At 39.1% G+C, this 23,101-nt stretch overlaps 1 protein-coding gene across 1 annotated transcript in view; it reads left to right on the top strand.

The window, feature by feature from the left end:
* TBX15 (T-box transcription factor 15) overlaps positions 1-23,101 on the top strand; it is a 73,505-nt gene that overhangs the window by 28,085 nt on the left and 22,319 nt on the right. Inside the window, exons 2-5 of the mRNA XM_063296668.1 lie at positions 5,475-5,688; positions 18,971-19,072; positions 20,895-21,066; positions 22,314-22,481. Coding sequence (XP_063152738.1) covers positions 5,475-5,688; positions 18,971-19,072; positions 20,895-21,066; positions 22,314-22,481 — 656 coding nt within the window. The remainder of the gene's footprint in view (positions 1-5,474; positions 5,689-18,970; positions 19,073-20,894; positions 21,067-22,313; positions 22,482-23,101) is intronic.

Raw genomic sequence — 23,101 nt, 5'->3', positions numbered from 1 at the left:
TGGAACAGGTAGGCATATGGTGCAAGACCAAACAGCATTTCATTCTGTTATACATAGGGTCACCATGAGTCATAAACGATTCGATGGCAACTAACAACAACAACAACAAACTATTACTGAAATACAATATGGAGAGAGAACTAATCAAAAATTGCATGATAAAATGGATGCAAAACTTCAAAGAAGTAATAACAGTGGAACAATGGGAAGAATTATGGAAAATAATTAATAACATTTATACCAAGCTACAATCTGAATGAAAACTCATACAAAATGTTCTATAGATGATATATAACTCCTTGAACAATTGCCAAGTTGGACAAATCATATATAGTAGCAACAAATGTTTGGAATTGCATAATTAAGATGGAACATTTTATCATATATGGTGGCAATGAAAAAAGACTCAAAAGTAGTGGAAAGATATATACCAAAACATTCAGAAAATTCTGAAAATAAAACTTTAATAAATAAAATTAAAACTACAAATACTTCTATTAGATACGACCCCAGAAAATATAAATGAAAAGCACCAAAATTTATATGCTGACAGCAGCAAGAATCAACCTGGAACAACACTGGAAAAGAGAAACATTGCTGACTATTCAAGATTGGGGGTCCAAAACTGGAAAATATGCAGCAATAGAAAAATTGACTGTATATATTCCCAGCATAAACCTAATCAAATTAAAGCAGGAATGTCTCCCTTATATATAACACAGCAAGGCAAACTAAGACATTTAGAATATGGCTTTTGATGAGAAAGTGTTTTTAAAAAAATTAAAATGACTTAAATAGAAATGAGCAATAATCATAGATATTTAAAGCATAGTATAAAGATATTTAAGTAACAGCGGTTGGAGGAAAAGAAAGAAAAGGGGGAAAAAAAGAAAAATAAAAGAGAGGGAGGCTACTGGAATGCTTTTTTTCCTACAATGTCTATTTTTTATGTTTTTATTTTATTCACTATATGAAATCTCATCCTTTGAATTTTTATTTCAGCCTTCACCTTAATGCAAAGCTTATGTAACAGTAATAATAATATTAACAACAATAAGATAAATAATAGATGAGTTTGGAATTACAATGTTATATATGCATTTTTATGGATGTATATTCCTTTCCTTTTTTATTGTTTTCACTTTTCCTGTTGTTTTTCTACTTAATTAATAAAAATGAAAAATAAAGTAAATTATATTTGCACAAATGAATTAATATAAGTTTTGCAGTAACTGAGTGCAGACATACAGACCGATTAGAGCCCTCCTGGTCCCTTCCCACATGAATGCACTAAATATGTGATGATCATGGAAGGAATCGTGTCAGTCCTTGGCTGGGCTTACCACAATCATATGCTTCTTATTACCCAAACTCCTACTTTTAGGGCTTTACAACTGTAATTAATGTATTTACTGTATTTAAAATATTCTGTCTCTCTGCTGCCCCCCTCAGTGTTTCCAGCATTTGCTGGAACTGAAGATGTTTCAAAAGATTATTTTTACTGCTTCCTCTCCTTTCTTATCCTCTGTTTCATGCCCATCTGGTGTCTGACGCTAAGTTTCTACTTAAATCAGAAACAGACAACCATTCTCAAGTCCAGGGCCACACTTCTTAGGGTTGCAGCCCTGGGCTCCAATCCAAAAACTGGGCAGGATCAAGACATCAATTCAATTCAATTCAATTCAATTCAATTCAATTCAATTCAATTCAATTCAATTCAATTCAAGTGTAGTTTAAATTATCTTAATGAAATGTAAGTACAGTTAATTCTGCTCAGCTAAATTCTCATCATGGAGAACAAGCAAGCAAATAGCAATAAAGCCTCAATAGTTCAAGGTATTATTGAAGATCTCAGTGTCATTAATTCTAGATATTCAAGGAAGCCACAGAGAATGTTCTCTTGTTGAGGATGCTGTAGTCCCTGAAGCAAGGAGCAGCCCCATATTCTGAGAGATGGAGTACGTACTGTATGGGAAGAGTTAGACACCTTGAGAACCTGTTTGAGTAGAAAAACAGATTATAAAGGGAATGAATGAATGAATGAACGAACGAACGAACGAATGAACAAGAGTGGATTCTTCCTTTAATATTGACCATCAGGCCCATAATGTTTTTTAAATGAAGAGCTGGAGACAAGGGCCTAACAAGTGGAGCTTCTTCAATATGCTTCTTGAACGTGAATTTGCAATCTTCGTTTCTGTACTTTAACTCCTTTTTACTGTCCACTATAGAAATAATAAACAATCAAATTAATGTGATTTAACTCTTGAAGAAGGCTCTTTCTCTCTGTTTCTAGATGTCTGGAATTGGATTGGGGCTCCAACACCATAAAAACTCTTCTTCAAGAGTTTTGTGTAGTCCATATGTGTAGCCCATAGGCAAGCTCAAGATGTAAGGCTGTTTCCGAGAAATGAACAACCCACTCATGTTGTGCCGAAATCCTGTTCTCCCAGCTTGTCAGGTGGTAGGCACACACTTCTTGCGTGCTCCAGCTCGAGCCTAAGCATGAGCCACCCACTGTTTCTGGAGGGCAAAAACAGGATGTCCTCAACCCACCCACAGATTGCAGGGAATGCAACCCCTGCTTGTGTTTTCCTGGACTGTCTCAGAATGGGTGTTTTCCACTTATGGATGGGAAAAGGGTGATGCTGCATTCACTGGGTTGTAGGTAAATGCCTCTGAAGAGGATGAGTTCACATAATCTGATAGATTTTTAGCTGACCTGGTTACAAATGTGGTGTGAATACAGCCTCTTATTCATTTTGGTAGTTATTCATCATCAAAACAGACTTTTGATTTTGTTTATTTATATATCAATTTGGGAAAAAAATGATGTACTGTAGTTTATCAAGTTATAGCATCACACTATATGCATCCACCACCAGCAGCTTTAAATGAATGTCCCGTTCTTGTGCTTTCCTAGGGTGGGCTCCTTAATCTCTGCTATAGCTGCTGTAATAGTGCTCTAGTAGTGTATCACATTTGCCTCACATTAAATGGGTCAAAACCAGCACCCCATTTAAAAAAGTATTATTTTTCTATCCATTTTTTGGGTTATTTTATTTTGTAATCAGTTCACCAGTAAACCATTGAAGTGCTGGAACAATCCTTCCTTCCTTCCTTCCTTCCTTCCTTCCTTCCTTCCTTCCTTCCTTCCTTCCTTCCTTCCTTCCTTCCTTCCTCTCTCTATCTCTCTATCTCCCTCTTCCCCACTCCTGTCAATCTCTCTCAGCCCTAAATGCAGTGATAAGTCCTTTGCAGCACTGATCTATCTGGGCTATTTGGGAGCTGGGGCAAGATTGACAAGTGTGAAAATATTTACTTGTGAACTGGTAAAGAACAACAACGGCAATCAAGTGGGTAGCTCCAGGAAGGAAAAATAGTAATGAACAAAAGTGGTTTCTACCCAGTTTCAAACCAGACCATAAGGCCAATATAATCATTGCTATGTTACAGAGTGAAGTACTAATGTTGGCTATTTTTGGAAGGAATTTTTGAATGTGCTGTTCATTGTCTTGCTGGAAGCACATGACCTCCCATGGCAAGGAAAGCAGTTTGTGCTTGCTTTCCCAGCAAGGGCGGGTGGGGTAAAGAAACTGGAGAATTCACCAATTAGGAGCTATGTTAACCACAATTCAAACAGAACACCTGGCTATCACCATATCCAAAGGAGAGGAAGGGATTGACATCTGGAAAGGAATTGCTTAAGCTGGCTTCATTTCCAGCTGGTTTATTTATGGAAGACAAACAGCTGAATGGTGCCATGTGGAAGAGCCTTAGACTCCATCTACAGTAATACTGCCTTATCTTTCTGAACTACAGCTAGGTAACAGATGTGAAACATTTTGAGCACACTGAATAAAGGGCAAGCATTATTGTTTGGAAATAAGGCTTGCTGAAATCCTTCCATTAGATATTTTTAAGAGAAGGGTGCTGGAAAATTTACATTTCTTGTTCACGTGACTCTGACACATCTCATATGAGAGCCATGAATGGCAATTCATTATCTTCTCCATGCCAGTTATATTGTTGCCAACAACTCTTGCTATGATGATTGCTTCAATATTCTACCTTTTTCATCATTTGTTACTAAAACTCAAGCTACAATGTTGGACCTGATGTATTAGCATATTTGATAATTAGATTCTCAGAGAATTATCTTGTGTGACATCAGTTCATATCACTAGATGAAGTGGGGGGACTTGAATACTGCCCAAACATTTTCTCTTATATCTCTGCAATTAAAGAGGCTGAGGGTTCAGTGTTTTCCCAAAATTAAAATAAAATACATATATAGACAAGTCCCTGGAATATCCTTGAGTGAATATTGAGGGCGTTTTATTGATTGATTGATTGATGGCAATAAATAAATAAATAAATAAATAAAATCTAATCTGTAAGGTAGCTACCACTCATTGAAAAGATAATTCCAACAGAAACATTCAGCAGTTACATCAAGACAGCATTAAATAGACAACAAGATATATTACAGAGTAATGGAGTAATAGGGGCACCAATACAGAAATGTGCTGCTGGTTTTCTGGAGAATCATAACAGAGGATTCAATTGGGCCCCTTGGTGGAAGGATTTCTACAACCAAAAGTGTAGTGACAGGGACCCCTGTGGCCTGCATCCCAACCAACTGAACCTCCAGTGGCAAGTTCCGCAAGGCAGGCAACTTTCCCTTGGGTCCTCACAACCAATGAGTGCAGCGCTCTTTATAAAAATGTTTGAGCCTGAGAAATGTCTTTAATGCAGCTCCAGCTTTCTGGCTTTCTCTCATTTTGGTCCAGATGTTTATATCTGAAGACCCTGTAAAAGTCTAGGTGTTCTTTGAAATAACAATTACTTTGTCAGTAATTTTTTCCATATGTTTGCCTTCTTCAACTCTACAGGGATTCTACAGCCATAACCCAACATGGTTATTTTCTCAGGGAAGATAATTGCTCAAAAATGATAATACAGGAACAAATAACATATATCTGCCTGAAACCAAAACAAAAAGCTTTTATTATTTTTTAGGACAAAGAAGTTAGAAATCTGGAAAAAAAAAACCTTACTCTAAAAATGTCTGCATAAGCAGCACATGTGGTAAAACATAAAATTAAATGCAACATTATTTCTTCAGTGTTGAATGATTCCCCCCCCCCCCCATTTCTCTCAGCCTACAATTGCAGGCTGTATTTTCCTGTATCCAGATTAATTTGTTACTATTTATATTTTAAACTGTGGGCAGTTTTATTCAGCAGCTTTAAAACTTAATTAAAGAACCAGATGTCATGTTGGAAACAGAAAACCAGAAGCCAGATTGTAACTCACAACACAACATCAACAACACTCATGTAATGAAAAAGATGCCATTCCTCTAATTCCCCAGATCCCTTCAACTGGTTTCATTTTATCTCTTCCTTCTTTGAGGAACTTTAGACATTGCAAGTTTGTTTGACTCTGCTTTCTGCTTCTGCTTCTTTTAGATTCAGAGCAGAGCACAGGATCCGAAACCGAAGTGCTGGCAGAGAGAACATCCTGCTCGTTTGGTTCCCCGTCGGACCTCACATCAAGCAGCTCACTCTCTCAGCCATTGCCTGCTTCATCCATGGAGGAGATCCAAGTGGAACTGCAGTGTGCTGACCTCTGGAAGCGATTCCATGATATTGGCACAGAAATGATCATCACCAAAGCAGGCAGGTAAGGCATCCTATCTGCTTTTTCTTGACAGCTGGCTTAAGGAAACAGAAATCTGCCGTTTTGGCATTGTCATGCATTACCATAATCTCAGTTCCTAAGAACCAGAACACTCCTCTTTATTACCATTTGGTGTCCTATCTTCCCATGCTAGTGGTGCAGAGAGACTACTGCCCAGCAGTTTCAAAGCAGGTAAAGATAGGAAGTTGACGTCTGTGTGCACAGTAAACTTTCTGTATTTCAGTTCTTAATACTAGCTGCAGCACTATGAAAATAACTATCAGTCCATGCCCACTATGACTGTGAGATAGAGACAGAGATAGAGTTAGAGATAGATGCACAGACATACAGACACACACACACAAAATTGTGGTCATTATTTCAACATTTTTAGTAACATTTTATCAATGTCGAGGCTTTTAAAATCGCTTGCAAAGAATTTCTAATAAATATTTGTGAGGATGCCAGTAACCAATTGAACATCTGGAACCTTCCATATCTGGAAGTTCTTGCTAAAGATGGAAGAAGAAAGGAGAAAGAAGAAAGAAGAAAGAAGAAAGAGATGACAATTAATTATCCAGTGCGTCTCCTGAAGACAAGAGTGCTAATGAATAATAATAATGATAAGCCCCCAAATCCCAACATTCCTACTCACCCTCAATGATTAAGAATTATTGAATGCTGCGAGTTTTCATGTTTGTATAAGCAATATACAAATGCATCAAACTTCCATGATAGACTTATTTGACTCCAGAGTTATTTGACTCCAGAATTGACCATTGAGAAAATGGGACTATGGATTTTGCAGATAAGCCAACAGTTCCTAGTGCTGATTCATTGTCAGCTGCAATCCCTTTTCTATTCCCAAGCAGTCTTTCAAGCATTTACAAATAAATTGCATTTTTAATTGAAAAAGGAAACTGCAAGACAAACAGATAAAGGAATCAATATTCATTATAGCTCTATAAAAAATGAATCTATTGATAAAATATAAACTGCTCTGGGCAGAGAAAGCTCTGCTGTTAGCAGCTCCTTGACACAGCTGGCTATTTTAAATCCAGGCCCTAAAATTAGTAATCGTAGATAGTTCACTAAAGGTGTCAATGCGGTGTGCATCCACTGTAAAAAAGGCCAACAGTATGTTAGGGATAATAACAAACAGTATTGAAAATTGAGATGTCAATATCATAATGCCCTTATATAAATCAATGGTGTGACAGCATCTGGAAAATTGTTCACAGTTCTGGTCACCGCACCTCAAAAAGGATATAGTGGAGGTAGAGAAGGTTCATAGGAGGCAACAAGATGATCAAGGGGCTGGAGCAGCTTCCCTATGAGGAAAGATTGCAACATTTGGGGCTTTTTAGTCCAGAAAGGAGGCTAATGAGAGGGGACATGATTGAGGTATACAAAATTATGCAAGTTGTGAATAAAGTGGACAAGGAGAAGCTATTTTCTCCTTCCCAAAATACTACAGCCACCCAATGAAATTGAATCCTGGAAGAATCAGACAGACAAAAGGAATTTTTAAAATACAATATGTAATTCAACTTTGGAATTTGCTACCACACAATGTGGGGTTGGCTACCAGCTTGGCTGGCTTTAAAAAAGGGCTGGATGAATTCATGGAAGTTATGGGGGTCAATGGCTATGAGGCACCATACAATGTGTCTCAGTCAGAGGACAGAAAGTTTCATTGTAGCCTGTCCAGGTTCCATGATTTAGATAGACCTTTGCACCTCTTTTGTCATTTTGTGTGAATAAGGTACCAAGGGCTGATTGTGTCAGTACTGATGGGTAGAAGCTCTTTACAAATTCCACATCCCACTGCTGATGCTTCTTTTAAGAATTGGAATGCCTCGTGATAAACAAGATTATAATAAATTTACAGTAGGTTAGAAAAAAATTTTTGGTTTCTTCAAGAATAGTCTCTGATCTTCTCAAATAAAGTTGTGTGTTCCAGCCAGCTCCCATTATAATTGCAATTAATGTTTATTTTCTAAGCAATCAGCACCTTGGACAGAGAAAGAACCAGGAAGAGTGCCGGTCTGCTCGAGCGACAACAGTGCCCAGTGATAGAAATCTTCCTCTCCAGAATATTTTATTTCTCTTCCCCTTTTGGTTATCATGAATTTGACTAGTGAGATCAATTGTAGATTGTCTCTGTGGCTTGTGAGATAATCGTTGTGGTAGTGAGTAGGAATCTCAAGTTCCAAATACATTAGATGTGCTTGGAAAAGTTTTGACAGTCAATACTTCAGAAAATTATTAAATCCAGTCTTCTCTTTTGAAGATGTCTTTAAATGGGATACCAGCAACTGTCAGTAATCTTGTTTTTGTCATATGCTTAAAAACTGCACAAAATATCCCCTAATGACATATGCTACTGAAAACAAACAACAGAAGTGGCTAGCCACATTTTCCACATTTAAGGGATCAACCACTTTCATTTTATAAATCATATTTCACTGTTAAGTTAAAAAAATTCTTTAAAATGGCACTTAGCATCAATTGAAATCAGCAAACATTTAACAAAACCCTCTATTTATACTGCACTACAAAGAAATAGGAATAGGAAACTAGGAATTTGAAAAAACACACACACACACAATATCCTGAAATGGCAAACCACCATCATGCTGTTGCATGGAATCAATCAATGCTGCATCACCTGGAATCAGGCTCAGCTTGACAACTTCTTTACCTTTGCCTCTTTACAGTGAAATTTAACAAGAGTATCTCAAGAAAAAATGTTCACCTCTATTTAACCTACTTTCCAGGGTTGATGTGGGAGGACGATACACTATTCTTTGCTCCTTGAAAAAAATGGTAGGATTAAAAATACAATTAAATGCCTCAAATTTGGGCAGCTGTTTTAGTATTTCAGTTAGAATGCATCATTACAACTGATAGAAAAGCTGGTATGCAATTTAATGTACATCACACAAATGAAATTTACTTCTCCTTTACTTAATTGTATGTTTGCTGCTTGTTGCAAGGAAATCACGCCCACATGGGACTGCTAGCTGTGGCACTAGATTAGTTTTGCACAACTGGGGCTGGATGAGGCCAAATAGTTTTACATGTTTGTTTTGAGGATTCTGATGTGGGGCATGCAGCTACTCAGAGACGTGATATTTAAGTGCTCTGTGTATTCCACTTGCATTTTGTACTAAACTTACACAGCTGTGCAGCATATAGTAGTTGTATATTGTTACCCTGCAGCATATTGGCTGCATGAAGATCCTCTTGCCATAGCTTAAAAACCTTAACCAATCGACTTCTACAGCAAATCTCCTGTGACTTCATTTAGGTCAGGATGTTGCACTGCTTTCCCAGCCTTTAAGCTGATTGCAGCTGGCTCCATGTGTCTCCCTCCTCTGTGCAGCAATACTTTGTAATCTCTTGAGATTCTGGACAGTGGTGATCCCAGGCCTCAGGGCCAGCTGGGTCCTTGCACCTGGTGCTTTCAGCATTCATGGTGCTCCTTGGCATTTGATCAACTATAAAGCACAGCATGTTTGATAGATTCACAGGACTTGTTGCTTTGTCAACATAATTGGAATCATAACTAATGCTGCTTTGTGGGCAAATTTGGGAGGTCTTTCAGCAGCGAGAGAGGAGCTGAGTGAAAGCTGTATTAAGTCCCATTATATTCACATTTAGCTTCTCTTACACAATTTCATGCAAACTGAATTGATATAGTCCTGCAAGTATTCATGGCAATATACTTTTCCTATGAATGGAAATGGGAAGGGAAGGAGGTTTAGCCTGTTTTGGATGGGGTTGCACTACCTTTGAAGAATCAGCTTTGCAGTTTAGACTTGCTTATAAATACATTTTTCACAGTGGTTGTTCAGGAGTCACATGCTAGAACAACCTTTAGTTTAGATTCATTCCATGAATTGTACATGGAGGTGTCCTTGAAGATAGATCTGGAACGGCAATCAATTCAAAACATTGTAATTAGGTTGAGGTCATAAGATGCTCATGTGGTGTGATGGTTACTAGGTTGTGTTCCATTTCTCAGGTTATTTCAAAATGCTTTAAGGGTCTACATGGCTTGACTCCTGTCGCTTGAGGTCTGTTCTTCAAATATACCTTCTGTTTCATTTCGTATCTGAGGTTGTCATATTTGGCACTAAGGAAAATACAAACAGAAATTAAGTTAGATTTTTGCTTGCACAGCAAAGAGTTGAGAGCAGACTTGTTGCAGTACAAAATTACCATGCTGGCAAAGCCTACTCTTTATAACAGAAAAACTAAGTACAAAAAATAAATTTGACTAGATTTGGTTTCTAGGCACTATGCATAGTTAGGTGTATGCCCAGATCACTGCTGCTACTATTCCTCTTAAGATCCCAATGGATTATTAGCTCTTAGTTTGCAGCTTTTAAATACGATCTCCAGCATGCTGTCTTCTAGGAAGCAGCCCAGGTGACAACTTATTGATTGCACCATACAGTTTTAGAATAAGGAAAGCATGTATCAGCTTACCCTGTATTTCTTCAGGGTAGTTTGATATTTTTGGAGCTTGGGATGGAAAATCCAACTTGCTTTTCTCCCATTTATTTACATGGAGCACAACCACTATCTTGGCACAGTTTCTGCTCATATTGTGTGTTTATAAAAAATAATTTCCTGAAGGATTTGGTCCCATGGATCAAATATGACTGATACGTGCATTGCAACTTGCATGTCACTGAAGTAGTCTTGGTTGTGTCTGAATTCTCATCTGAATCTGAAACTTGAGATTCCTTTGACGCTGCTCTCCAGCTTGCTTTCTTCAGTTAGGAAGGCTTGAGTTGTAAAGTGCAACTTCCTCTACTCATCTGACTGGGCAGGTTTAAAAAGCCACTGGGCTGGAAATTATTCCTGGCAGTCTGAATTCAGACCCAGGTATGGAACTGAAACCTCTCAGGTCATCTCATGAATGATTCCTAATGGAACAAACTTCCTTGAGGCCTTTCCTGGAATGCGAGGTGCCAAGTACTGTCACTCATGCCCTTTTAACCTCCCAGCTGTATTACTGTAATTTGCTTCACATGGGGTAGTCTTGAAGACCACCTGAAACATTCAGTTTGTGCAGAATGCATCTTCTAATTATTTCATAACAAGCTAGACCCATTATTGCTGATATTACACAATATTGCAGGAGCTGCACTTGCTACCAGGCACAACTCAAGGTGCTGGTTATTACCTCTAAAGCCCTATATGGCTTGGGTACTTTCAGCACTAACAGCTCTGGATAGGATCTGTCCACCCAATTCATGCAAATAGAGATTGTCAGTTGAAGATCCCCTCCTATCAAGAGATTTAGTGGGACGGGGTGTGGAGGTGGGAATTCTCTGAAGGACCTCTCCCCCAGAGGCAAAAGTAGCCCCTTCCCTCATGATCTTCTGGAAGTTTATTAAAGCCTTAGACGTTCTAAAAGCCTTTGAGGAATGGAATGGAATGGAATGGAATAGATGCCTGCCAGCCTGCCTGCCTGCCTGCCTAAGATGTGGTACCATCTATTACATTTTTTTGTTTTATATTATATGTTTGTATATTTATTGTTATAAATATTATTGTACATTGCTTAGAGTCTAATGTGACTGAAGCAGTGTAGAAGTTCCATAAATAAATGTTCCCAAGTTAATCTGGAATTATTTCTTTATCCTGAAAGGTTGCATTCAGACTTTCAGTTCTGAAATCATTCTCAAGCATACAAATCCTTTTTCTTGATGTGGAGTTTTAGAAGTCCCTTCATGGAAACAGGCAGGTTTTCGAATGCTTTTGTGAGTGATCCTTAAAAATAAAGGAAGAGGCAATTACCAACCAAAACCTTACACTATAAAGCCCCAACTAGAAAGGAGTGAAATGGAAGAAGCAACTGCTAGGTGGAGCAAGAGATCATAAATTTCTTACATGCCATTCTGAACTGGTCAGAAAAGGGCCTTTCTGTTTGTGTTTCTAAACCAATTTCAGTTTAAGCCCAGTAAAACAACCATTGTGATCAGCTGTATTAGAATATGAACAGACTATTACTATAGCAGATTCAAAGTCACAAAGCTGAACGCTTCCAAACTTCTCTTCCTTCTGCCCATTGTTCCAAACTTCTCCTTTAGGCAAGGTGGTAAAAAAGGAAAAGAAGACCTGATGAAGTACTTTAGGAAACGTGAAAACTTACACTCTATTTGTGAGCAATAAAGGTGATGTTCTAATATACAGTAGGCTTATTTTCCCTGTGGCCAACCTTACGGTATATTCATTTAAAAAATAATCCTGTGCCAAATTCTCCTTGGTACTCAGCTGGGAAAAAGGAAATTTTAGGATAGCCATATTTCCCCTCTGGAAATTCTCCTCTCAATATAAACAAATCATCAATTAGATTTGTTTAAGTTAGATGCCCTCAACAGGTAGTTTGGGAGCTACTGGAGGTCTTCTGGGTGGTGGTTTGTAGTTCATTGGAGATATTTATATAGGAAGATTAACCTGTTAAATCTTCCCCAAATAACATAGTGAGACTGTTTGGACATAGCTTTTAATAGTAAATATTATTCTTTGCAAAGGGATAATTTTAGCCTGATTCCAGAGTGCAAAGGGAAGAAGGAAAAGGACATCATCAGCTTTTAAGAGTACCTGTTGGGGCACTTGTTTAATCAGACTTTCTTTTAGTAGTTCAAAATTATTTGTTCCCAGTTTATCATATGTAAAGATCCTTGTTGATGTTAGTTAATTCAGAACAGGGTTTTCATCCTGTGAACTCTACAACTGTTGTAACTGCTCATTACTTTTTCATCTAGCAGGCTCAGGTGCCCTGAGGATAAGTGTTCTATTCCAGATAACTGAATCTCAGTATCAGAAGTTGTGAGAGTGAGGGGAGATCATGTTTGGGACTTTTAAAAATAAAAATACTTAATTTTAATTCTGTTCAATGTGCTCAGTGTCAAGTTATGCACTGAAATAAAGGTAAACTCAGCATGACACGGTTTACTTACCCATTTCACGTATTTCACATATCACATATCACAGTGATATTTTTGTTTCACGTCAAATGAAACTATTAAGGGCACTTGTACATAATTGTTCTTTACCCACAGGGTTGTCAGTAATGAATCAAATCGACTGAGTAAAAGATGACCTCAGAGTTTCTAGGATGAAGACATTTAAATAAAATACTAAAAAAGGCAGTGGGATCAACTGACTAAGGTTGCCAGTGGGCTAAGATAGAGGAGACATATGTAGGGGAGAAGGCAGACCCCAGGATTAAAACTAAAATTGGATGGAGCCTGTCAAACCACAGTGCTTGAAAATACATTCATTTCTCTCTCACATCCTACAGGAGAAATAGTCACAAAACCAAAAAGGGTGTTAGAAATTAACACTGTTTATATGTTTATTAGTTTTTTGGTTGTGAGAACAGTCACATCATTTTTGTGTAATTTGGCTTATTCTTCATATAGCTGTCAATGTGGTATCCCTTGGGGAAAGGGAATTGCTTATGTCATGTAAAATGACACTGACCAAACAGAGAGAGCATAAGGTTTGCTGAGCAAGCATAATGCTCCAGGCTATAGTTGGCCTTTGGAAGATACAGATAAGTATGACATAAAGGCAACATCTTTTTTACATTCATTCCCCTGTTATTCAGTAGTAAAATGCAGAAGAGCAGTTCCATCTAGCTGTCAAGATTAATAGCCACTGATTTTTCTCTTCTTTGTGAAAAATGCAGACTAAGATGATAAAGAAGGAAAGACTGCAGCTAATCTCTCATTTCAGCTCTAAATCCATGAGGTAACATTAACTAAGCCTCAGTCTACTCATCAGCTCTCCTGCTTCCATCTCCCCATGAAGATGTTAACTGATAACTTACTTTGCTGTACAAATTCCTTACACCAGTAAAACCTGGATTTCATGGAACCTTTGGGGATGAGGGATTGTCTGTTAAATGGAAATGTCTATTAAATCTGAATTGACATCGTTTGTGTTAATTGTAACATTATGCATTATGTTTTTACATCATTTCTGTAAAGTCTCATCTTTGCAAATGATTAATCAATGCACATGATGTAAACATTATGTAATTACAAAGATGATACAAATGATGTACATTACATCAGTTGGCAGCACTGCATCAGAAACCTTTTCTGTTGTTTCGAGGTGAACTCTGAAGTAACATTTTGGGTGTTGCATCTGACATCCACTGAACTGAGATCTGGAAGAGTGAGGTTTTAACAAGGAGAATTGTTATGCTGAGTGGAAATTATTGCATCTCTCTTTTTTCCCCCTTTCTTTCACTGTAAGAGAACAACCTATGAAGTTGACAAGGGATTTAAGATAATTGTAGAAACCCAGTAATTAAGGCAATTAGTGACAGTCTGTTTGATGGATACTGACCTCAGAGACCAATGTTTTTTAGCTAGAAAACAGAACAACTGCATCTTTCTGATAAAACAAGGCACATATTTGCTTATCAGTCAAACAGAACATTTTGTTGGCAGATTGCTGGGAAAGCCTTTGGCCCAGGAGAGATCAGAAAAGTCACACACACCAGGCATTTCTATAAAAATAATTTTTATTTACAGAAAGCAAAACATATTTAAAGGCTTCTGCATTCCTGCAGGCTCTTAGTGAGAGCTGCTAAAAATTCTCTACATGCCTACTCAGAAGGGAAACAGAAACTAAAACAAGTCCAGGCAAGTTTTTCCCCCCAGGTGCAAAAATCAACATCTGAAAAGGGGACAGTTGAATTCAACCTCTGCAGCCGGCCAAAATGATTAGTTACCATAGTAACCTTAATCTGTAGTAGAAAACATTAACACTCCCCTTTTTATACTACAGAATAAGATGCAAACCAATTTTATTTGACAACTCTGTCTTTCCATTCACATTATTTTAACATTATCTCCCCTTTGGTTTAACAGAAAGCTACCATCCTTCTTCCTGTGTATTTCTAAACCTAGGTTGTTATAATTCCAAGACTTTTTAATGTGAAATGGCTTTTCATGCAGGCTTCAAAATTCAGCCTTTGTCTTTCTGTTGGTGTGAACAGCAGCAAATCATCAACATAAATGCACAGATACATACAGCCTTGTTTGTCTTTCTTCATATATACACATGGATCTGCTTTTCCTTTTTCAAAACCAAAATTCTGCAGTTTTTCATCTAATTTTTGGTTCTAGGATCTAGCAGCTTGTTTTAACCCATAGATTGACTTCTGCAGTTCACAGACTAGATTCTCCCCTTTTTCATAGCCAGGGGGTTGCTGCATGTATAATTTGTGGTCTAAATCACCATAGAGGAATGCAGTTTGAATGTCATAGTGGTGAACTGACATTCCTTTGAGTGCAGCAATTTCTAACAGTAATCTAATTGATTCACCTTTAGTAACTGGTGCAAAAGTCTTGTCAAAGTCTAAATCTTTCCTTTGAGTGAACCCTTTTGCAACTAACCATGCTTTATATTTTGGGATTTTTCCATCAGCATCCCTTTTTAGTTTGAAAACCCATCTACAACCTAGACAGTGTTCATTGGGAGGTAGATTTACCAGTTTCCATGTTTTATTTTCTTTCAAGGAAGCTAACTCCTGTTGCATGGCAGAATGCCAATTTTGTGCAATCTCAGGTGGTAAAGACTCAGGTTCTGTGAATATGTGAAAAGCCTTTAGTGTTTCAGCCTGAAAATGTGATGGAGGAACGCCTTTATTACTCCTCTGAGATCTGCGAGGTAATACAGGGCTGAAATTTTGACTCCTATCACTTTCCTGAGAAGCATCTGTCTCATCACACAGATCTTCAGTTTGCTCTTCTGGTTTAATGTCCTCATCAGGCAAAAGATCACCATCAGCAAGTCCTTGGTGTTCTCTTGTGGTGGTCAGATCAACTGGAGAGCTGGAGTTTAATCTCCCCCAGTTTTGTTCAGCAAAAGAAGCGCTTTTGCTAATTATTAATTTCTCTCCCACTATGAACCTGTAGTTCCTCTGGCTTTGTTCATAGCCAACAAAGATGGCTTTCTTTGTTGTGGGGCCTCCTTTCCTTCTCTGTTGTTTTGGAATATGAATCCCAGCAGTGCTACCAAACACTCTAAGATGGTTTACCTTTGGTTTCACACCATAAAACAAATCCAATGGAGTGTCCTGAATCACAGAGTTATACAATCTGTTTTGTACATAACAGGCAGTAGATATTGCCTCTCCCCAATCCTTAAACGATAAATGTGAATCTTTTAGCATGCATTCCATTGCATTTTGCAAGGTTCTGCCCTTTCTTTCAGCAACACCATTTTGCTGAGGGGTGTAAGGGTTAGAAAGAATTTGTTCTATCCCCTTTTCCACTAGGAACCTTCTGAATTTGTGAGAAAGGTACTCTCTTCCTCTGTCACATTGGAGTGCAGATACGGGCCTAGGGAATTTTCCATTTGCCCATGTCACAAAATGTTTAAATTTCTCAAATGGCTTATCTTTGTGTTTTAAGATGTAGGTAAATGTGTATCTTGAGAAATCATCAATGATGGTCATTGCATACCTTGCTTGTCCAAGACTTGGAGCAAAAGGACCAATAATGTCAGAGTGTACAATTTCCAAAGGTCTAGTTGTAACTCTGTCACTGTGCTTACTCACAGGAGCTTTTAGTGTTTTGCATTCTTTGCAAACTACACAATCTAAGTATTTGTCACAGGGTTTTATCTTTAGGTCAGCACACAGCTGTGGCATTTGTGCTATATACTTGAAATTAGCAGGACCAAATCTCCTGTGCATCAGGTGTACACATTGGTCATGATATGGCATGTTGCCAACTGCAGCCTTGCAGCTTGGCTTCCTTGCATTTTGCACAGTGTACAAGGAGTCTTTTAATATACCAGTAGCACACAATTGTCCATTTTTACATATCTCACAACCATTTTTCTTAAATGTTATGACATACCCTCTTGCAGCCAATTGTGCCACAGATAAAAGGTTTGATTGTAAATTTGGCACATACAACACACCTTTTACAGGTTCTCCCAAGCAGGATAAATACAAGTCACCTTGTCCCATAATTTTGGTCACAGACCCATCAGCCAAAGATACACTTTGTCTTTCAGTTTTAGACAGTGACACAAAAGAGCTTTTACAATTGTACAAATGACAATTGGCCCCAGAATCTAACACCCATATATCAGCATTACCCTTCTCAGCAACCTGTGCAATTTGGCTTGTCTGAAGAGCCTTCTTCTGTGTTGCCCTTCTGTTCTTCTTCTCTGTCTTTCTACTCTTGGGTCTCAAGGCACAGTCTTTCTGCAAATGTCCAGCTGAACCACAAGTGAAGCATCGCTGGCTGGCTAGTGCTGTGGCCTCAGCTTCCTTTCCCTTCCTTTCCCTTGTTTTCTGGTACTGCAGCTTTCCAGAAAAAAGCTGGATGGGGTGAGGTTTGCTTCAGGCATAGCCTCCAGGGTACAAATCAGTGTGTCCCATGTTTCATTCAGTGAGGACAGGAGGATATAGGATTTTGTGAGAGGTGTACATTCCATTCCTCTCTCCTGCAACTCAACAAACAGCTGCTGAATATAATGCAGGTGCTCAGGAAGGCTATCTCCTTCTGCAAGGTAGGCTTTGTACAGCTTTTTTGTCAGGGTAACTTTACTCCCTGCTGTTGCCTTTACATATAAGTCTCTCAAAGCGTCCCAAAGTTGCTTTGCAGATTGCAAGCCTCACACGTGGACTAGCTGATTGTCCTCAACTCCCAGGATAATGGTGGCTCTAGCCCGCTCATCCTGTCTCAGCCATTCAGTACTGGGACTTTGGGGGGTTTGCTCACCAATTGGCAGCCAAAGATTCTCTCTGCGAAGATACATCTCCATCTTCAGGGCCCAATTCAAATAGTTGGTCTCTGATAGGCGCTCCAGAGGCATTGCTGAGGGCTTGGAGGCAGCCATGGCTTCTTCCTTCTTTTGCAAGTCACCTCAGCTGGCTTCTTTGTCCTGTAGACCGGCAGTTGCTGGAAAATCTCCAGGTGGCTCCAAAGAAAATCTTCACAGGTCTTTGCTACCTGCCTTTAAATTGTGCATGAGGTGTGGAGCTGATCTCTCTATTCTCTCTGGGTTTTACTGGGCTTACTGGGCTGTTTACTGGGCCCATAACCTGTTGGCAGATTGCTGGGAAAGCCTTTGGCCCAGGAGAGATCAGAAAAGTCACACACACCAGGCATTTCTATAAAAATAATTTTTATTAACAGAAAGCAAAACATATTTAAAGGCTTCTGCATTCCTGCAGGCTCTTAGTGAGAGCTGCTAAAAACTCTCTACATGCCTACTCAGAAGGGAAACTAAAACAAGTCCAGGCAAGTTTTTCCCCCCAGGTGCAAAGATCAACATCTGAAAAGGGGACAGTTGAATTCAACCTCTGCAGCCGGCCAAAATGATTAGTTACCATAGTAACCTTAATCTGTAGTAGAAAACATTAACACATTTGTGAAAGAGGAAAGAGTGGGACAATGCCTTAAAAACAGCACATTGGTCCTTTAGTGCAAGCAATTGCTGTATTGCAGCATTTCTGGTTTTTTTCAGGTTGAGAGCCACACATAGTTTTACATGGGATAAAATATCCAGACCCATACTTCCAACAGTAGGTTGGGCAATGACAATGTGGGCAACTATGTTTTAATTTAATTTTCATGTATATTTAAATAACAATAAAGTGAGTTAATTAGTGATTGATTATCAGGTTGATAATTCTGTCCTCAAATTTCTCAAGATGTACAAATATCAAAGTGGGACCATGTCTTAGGCATCAAGTGGGTTCCATATTGAATTGTCAAGTCTTGTCGGGTGGGCAAGCAAGCATTTTTGGCTGAGGCTGCATTGAATTTTGGATGGCACAACTAGGCCATCAACAGTGGGCTTCATGAGAAAAAAATGAATGTAGTTAAAAAGGAAAGGCAGAATAAAGAAAAAACCCAGTGTGTCAATTAATATGTAATACCTTAAATATACTGTATGAATAAATACATTGAATTGTTCTGTGGCAATCGCTGGCTAGATTTGTCGAAGATGTTCAGGAAAAACACATGAAAATCTTAGCAGAGAGGACAATACAGTATACTTTATGTATACTTCTGTCCCTATACCAAAGCCTTGATCCTGACCCAAGACTTGGGTAGTTCCACAACTGTAGTACAAAATAATGGACTAGATGCAGCAATGAACTAACTCTATGGTGGCTTCTTATATTCCATGACTTCTTAATTCTGTGACATTTCTATCCCAGCAAAGACAGCTCTTATTGAATCATATTTCTTCCCTCATTCCTTCCTCTTTTTTGTAGGAGAATGTTTCCTGCAATGAGAGTGAAGATTACAGGATTGGACCCTCACCAGCAGTATTACATAGCCATGGACATTGTACCTGTGGATAACAAGAGATACAGGTAAAGGCTAGCTTAGCTGAGAAATGCTTAGAAGTTAGAACAAGCATGAGAAGATTTTCCAAAATGTGATTGAAAAACATATATTGAATAGCCTTCTTCCAAACAGGAGTAGGAATCCAAGCACAGCAATGCTGAGCCCAATTGTTGGACGAAACTTGGAGAAAGAATGGGGAAACAATTCAGACACACATGCCAAATCATGGCATACTGTCAGGCTCTGCCTGCGATCCAGTAAAGACACAGACGCTAGCGTGGGCTTAGGTTCTGGCTTTATTGAGGAACAGAGTGCATGCCTTTAAAAAGCTGAGAGTGAGGGGAGCGCGCCGGAACAGGATTTAAATAGCCCGCGCCGGTCAGCGCTCCACCCCACCTTATTCCAGGTGCGTCCCACGAGTCCCATTGGTTTCGTCCCTGTCAGGTGAGAGGTTGTTCAGCCCCGCTGCGCCCCGGGCGTCGCCTCGATCGCCTTCCTGAACGATAATGATTCATTGCCGGGCGATCAGGCTCTTAATCCTTTGACAGCTCGGGCGTGCCTCTCTTGTTGTTAGTCAATTGCTTGTTGGCAACTTTGTATCACTGCCTTCCACGCCGCCAGCCTCGGTTGTTACTTAGTTTCCAGCACCTGTTGCTTTCTTTTTGTTTCATGGTTGCCTTTTGCCTTAATCCGCCAGGGACCCATTTCCCTGTATTGTCATGCGAGCCGTTGCGATGTCACAAGCATCGCAACGGTGATCATGACACATACTTTCCCATGACCAGGAAGGATCCAGTTTTTGATCAATCTACAAACTGAATTGGTTTGGGCTCTCAAGCTGTATCTTACCTGCTCATCTTTCTTGTCTGGTGCAAAAAGTGCCACAGAAGATATCATCTGAAGAATGAAATGAAAATATAATCTCAGATTAAAAGCTGGTTGAGTAGAAGATAAAGCAAAATACAAATCTACCACATTTCCTAGCAACAACAAAATGAATGTAATGTCAGTAGCACTTGGGAAGTAATTTTCATTGGAGCCTGGTTTCTAAAAATAAGTAAACATCTGGTGTCCATGTACCTGGCCACCATGGGAAAAGTTTTGTTTTGTTTTGTTTTTGCGATTAGGAAATCATCTACTAAAAAAAAAATCTCCTAGAATAAACAAGGATTTGTTCCTTCCTAGTTGTGGCTCTGGAACCCTTAATGGATCTTAGGGTATACTTAAGTAGTCTGATTCAGACTGTTAGAGTCTGTTCCTTTGTCGCAGTCCATCTGTCTTTCATTCACATGTCTCCCTTGCCAGAGTCATAGCTTATGTTTACAGCTTTTCTAACTTGGTAGTTTGGGCATGAAGTGATATGGATGTTGGGCTAAATTCAATAAGCACAAGAAATACAGCAGCAAAGGTTATTATTCAAAAGTCTAGAGAATGTTTAGAGAAGAAATCATGGCTTTCCAGAATCTAAACTGAGAAACACAAAGCACCTGGATTGCAGAGGACAATAGAAGAATTGTCTGCAAATAATGAAATATTCCCTAGTGTGTCTAAAGACTTTCATCTGGTATTAGTAGGGTTAACCAATTAGTCTGCCCCCTTGTGCAAAGTTTTCTAGGGGACAGTAATTGGAAAAGAGGATTAATAGAGATACAGATGTGAGGAAGTATTCCCAGGTATCATCTGGATCTCATTACAGACAGAGGGTATCATTTCCTTCCTGTGCAAATAATCTGAGATCCTGAATGCTGTTTGATGGGTGACAAAAAAAAGGAGAAAAGAAAAAGAGAAAGAAAGGGGGATTTGCTCTAAGTAATGCAGCTTCCTCTCTCCCATCTTTGCCTTTCCTAGGTATGTGTATCACAGCTCCAAGTGGATGGTAGCGGGAAATGCCGACTCCCCTGTGCCTCCAAAGGTTTATATTCACCCTGACTCACTGGCATCTGGAGACACCTGGATGCGGCAAGTTGTCAGTTTTGATAAACTCAAGCTGACCAACAATGAGCTAGACGATCAAGGCCATGTAAGTAAAAAAAAAATGTGCATTCAGTTTTCAGTAGATGTTCACGTAGCTTTGCCCTTTCTAGCTCTCAGTATTGCCTGCTTCACCCTTCTAAGTTCTCCAACAGCATCTGTCCACAACATTAGGGCAGTTTTCTTACCTCTCCTAAGCTTTGCCAATTCCCCTCTGCTGGTCTCTGTTATACAATTATGTATGTATGTATGTATGTATGTATGTATGTATGTATGTAGACAGCCAGTTTGGTGTAGTAATTAAGGCACCAAGCTAGAAACCAGGAGACTGTGTGTTCTGGTTCTGCCTTAGGCACAAAACCAGCTGGATGACCTTGGGTCAGTCACACCCTCTAAGCCCTAGGAAGCAGGCAATGGCAAACCACTCCCAAAATTTTGCCATTAAAACTGCAGAGACTTCTCCAGAGAGTCACCAGGAGTCCTCTGACTTGAAGGGACACATGACCCAAAAAAGTATTTATTTATTTATTTATCAAATTTATATAGCCAGCCATTTCATGAATGTGACTCCGGGTGGCATACAATAAAAACAACAACTACTACTACTACTCAATTGAAAACCTTAAAATCCATTCAGATTAAAAACATACAAACAACCATGGAGAGTAGATTCAAGGCATTACGTGCAATATAGCCATTTCATGGCTTCCTATTTCCATGGGATCCCCAAGCTTGCTGACAAAACCAAGTTTTAAGGGATTTCTGGAAAATCAGTAGGGTTGGGGCCAATCTCCCTTGGTAGGGATGATGTTCCACAGGGTGGGTGCCACGGCAGAGAAGGCTCTCCTCCTGGGTCCCATCAGATGGAACTCCTTAGCAGACAGGATCTGTAATATTACTTTTATGCCAGACCTGATAGGATGGGTAGATGTAACTGGGGATAGTGGTCCCTCAAATAAACCTCCTCTATAGAGATTCTCCTCATCAAAACAGTCTCTGTATCATGAAGGTGCTGATATTGTCAGCCCAAATTAGGTAGCAGCCTGATGCTGAGAGTCAGGTCATCCCATCCCTTCTTCTTCAAAAACTTCCCAAGCTTTTCAAAAAGTGGGGCTCCAACTTTTGCTCTCCAAGGAAGATGCTTCATAGGCGATACCCTATGAGTATCAAGATAGATCAATAATCTATAATTTGAGGTGTCATTCTTAGTTATCCAACTCCAAATCCCAGTTCCAATCTTATTTTGAAACTAATGCATTCAAATGATTCTCTTTTTTCTTGTTTGTTTTTTTAAAGATAATCTTGCACTCAATGCATAAGTACCAGCCACGTATCCATGTTATTTGCAAAGACTTCAGCACTGACCTGTCTCCCACAAAGCCAGTCCCCACAGGTGATGGGGTGAAAACCTTCCATTTCCCAGAGACAGTCTTCACCACAGTCACCGCTTATCAAAATCAGCAGGTAATGAAAAAGGAACTCTGCAAGCCTTCTCCTGTCTCAGCATTAGTTTGGATCCTTACTTTACAGCCAAAAGGTGTGCCCCTTGTCACCCCTTTTATTTAAGCTGTTTAACAATGAGCTAGAAAATGCATAGTATTCATGAACAGGTGTCTTTCTCAAAAATATGCTCATCTTTTTACGAAAAATAAAAAAGTAGATCTGTACTAACTTTGACCTGTTCCGACCCAGCTTCCTCTCTTCTACCGTATATCTAGTTGACAGATCACATTCCTACAGGGATCAAAGATACTTGTGGAACAGACAAGACCATCCTAGCTAGGATTGGAGAAAGGCATTTCCTCATCCTAGTCTTACAGCTTGGGTGGTTGACTAGCTTCATGGGAGTGTGCTACTGCATTCTGAGTTTACTACTTGAGTTCAAAACAGAATGTTCAAATGTAAAGGTTTATTTAGGATTAGATTATAAAGAAACAAAAGGGAATGGGGACCAAACTAACTGTAGATTCTTCACATTTGTAGAATCTGCAGTTGCATATCAAAGTAACTCTAGGTCGCAAAATAGTGTGCAAACTTCTAAGAACTCATAATCAGGCAGAACAGAGAATGGTGAGAAGAAGATA

The sequence above is a fragment of the Candoia aspera genome, chromosome 2 (genome assembly GCF_035149785.1).
Source record: "Candoia aspera isolate rCanAsp1 chromosome 2, rCanAsp1.hap2, whole genome shotgun sequence".
NCBI classification, from domain to species: Eukaryota; Metazoa; Chordata; class Lepidosauria; order Squamata; family Boidae; genus Candoia; species Candoia aspera.
Note: the sequence above shows the minus strand (reverse complement) of the source record. Positions and strands in the feature narration are given on the sequence as shown.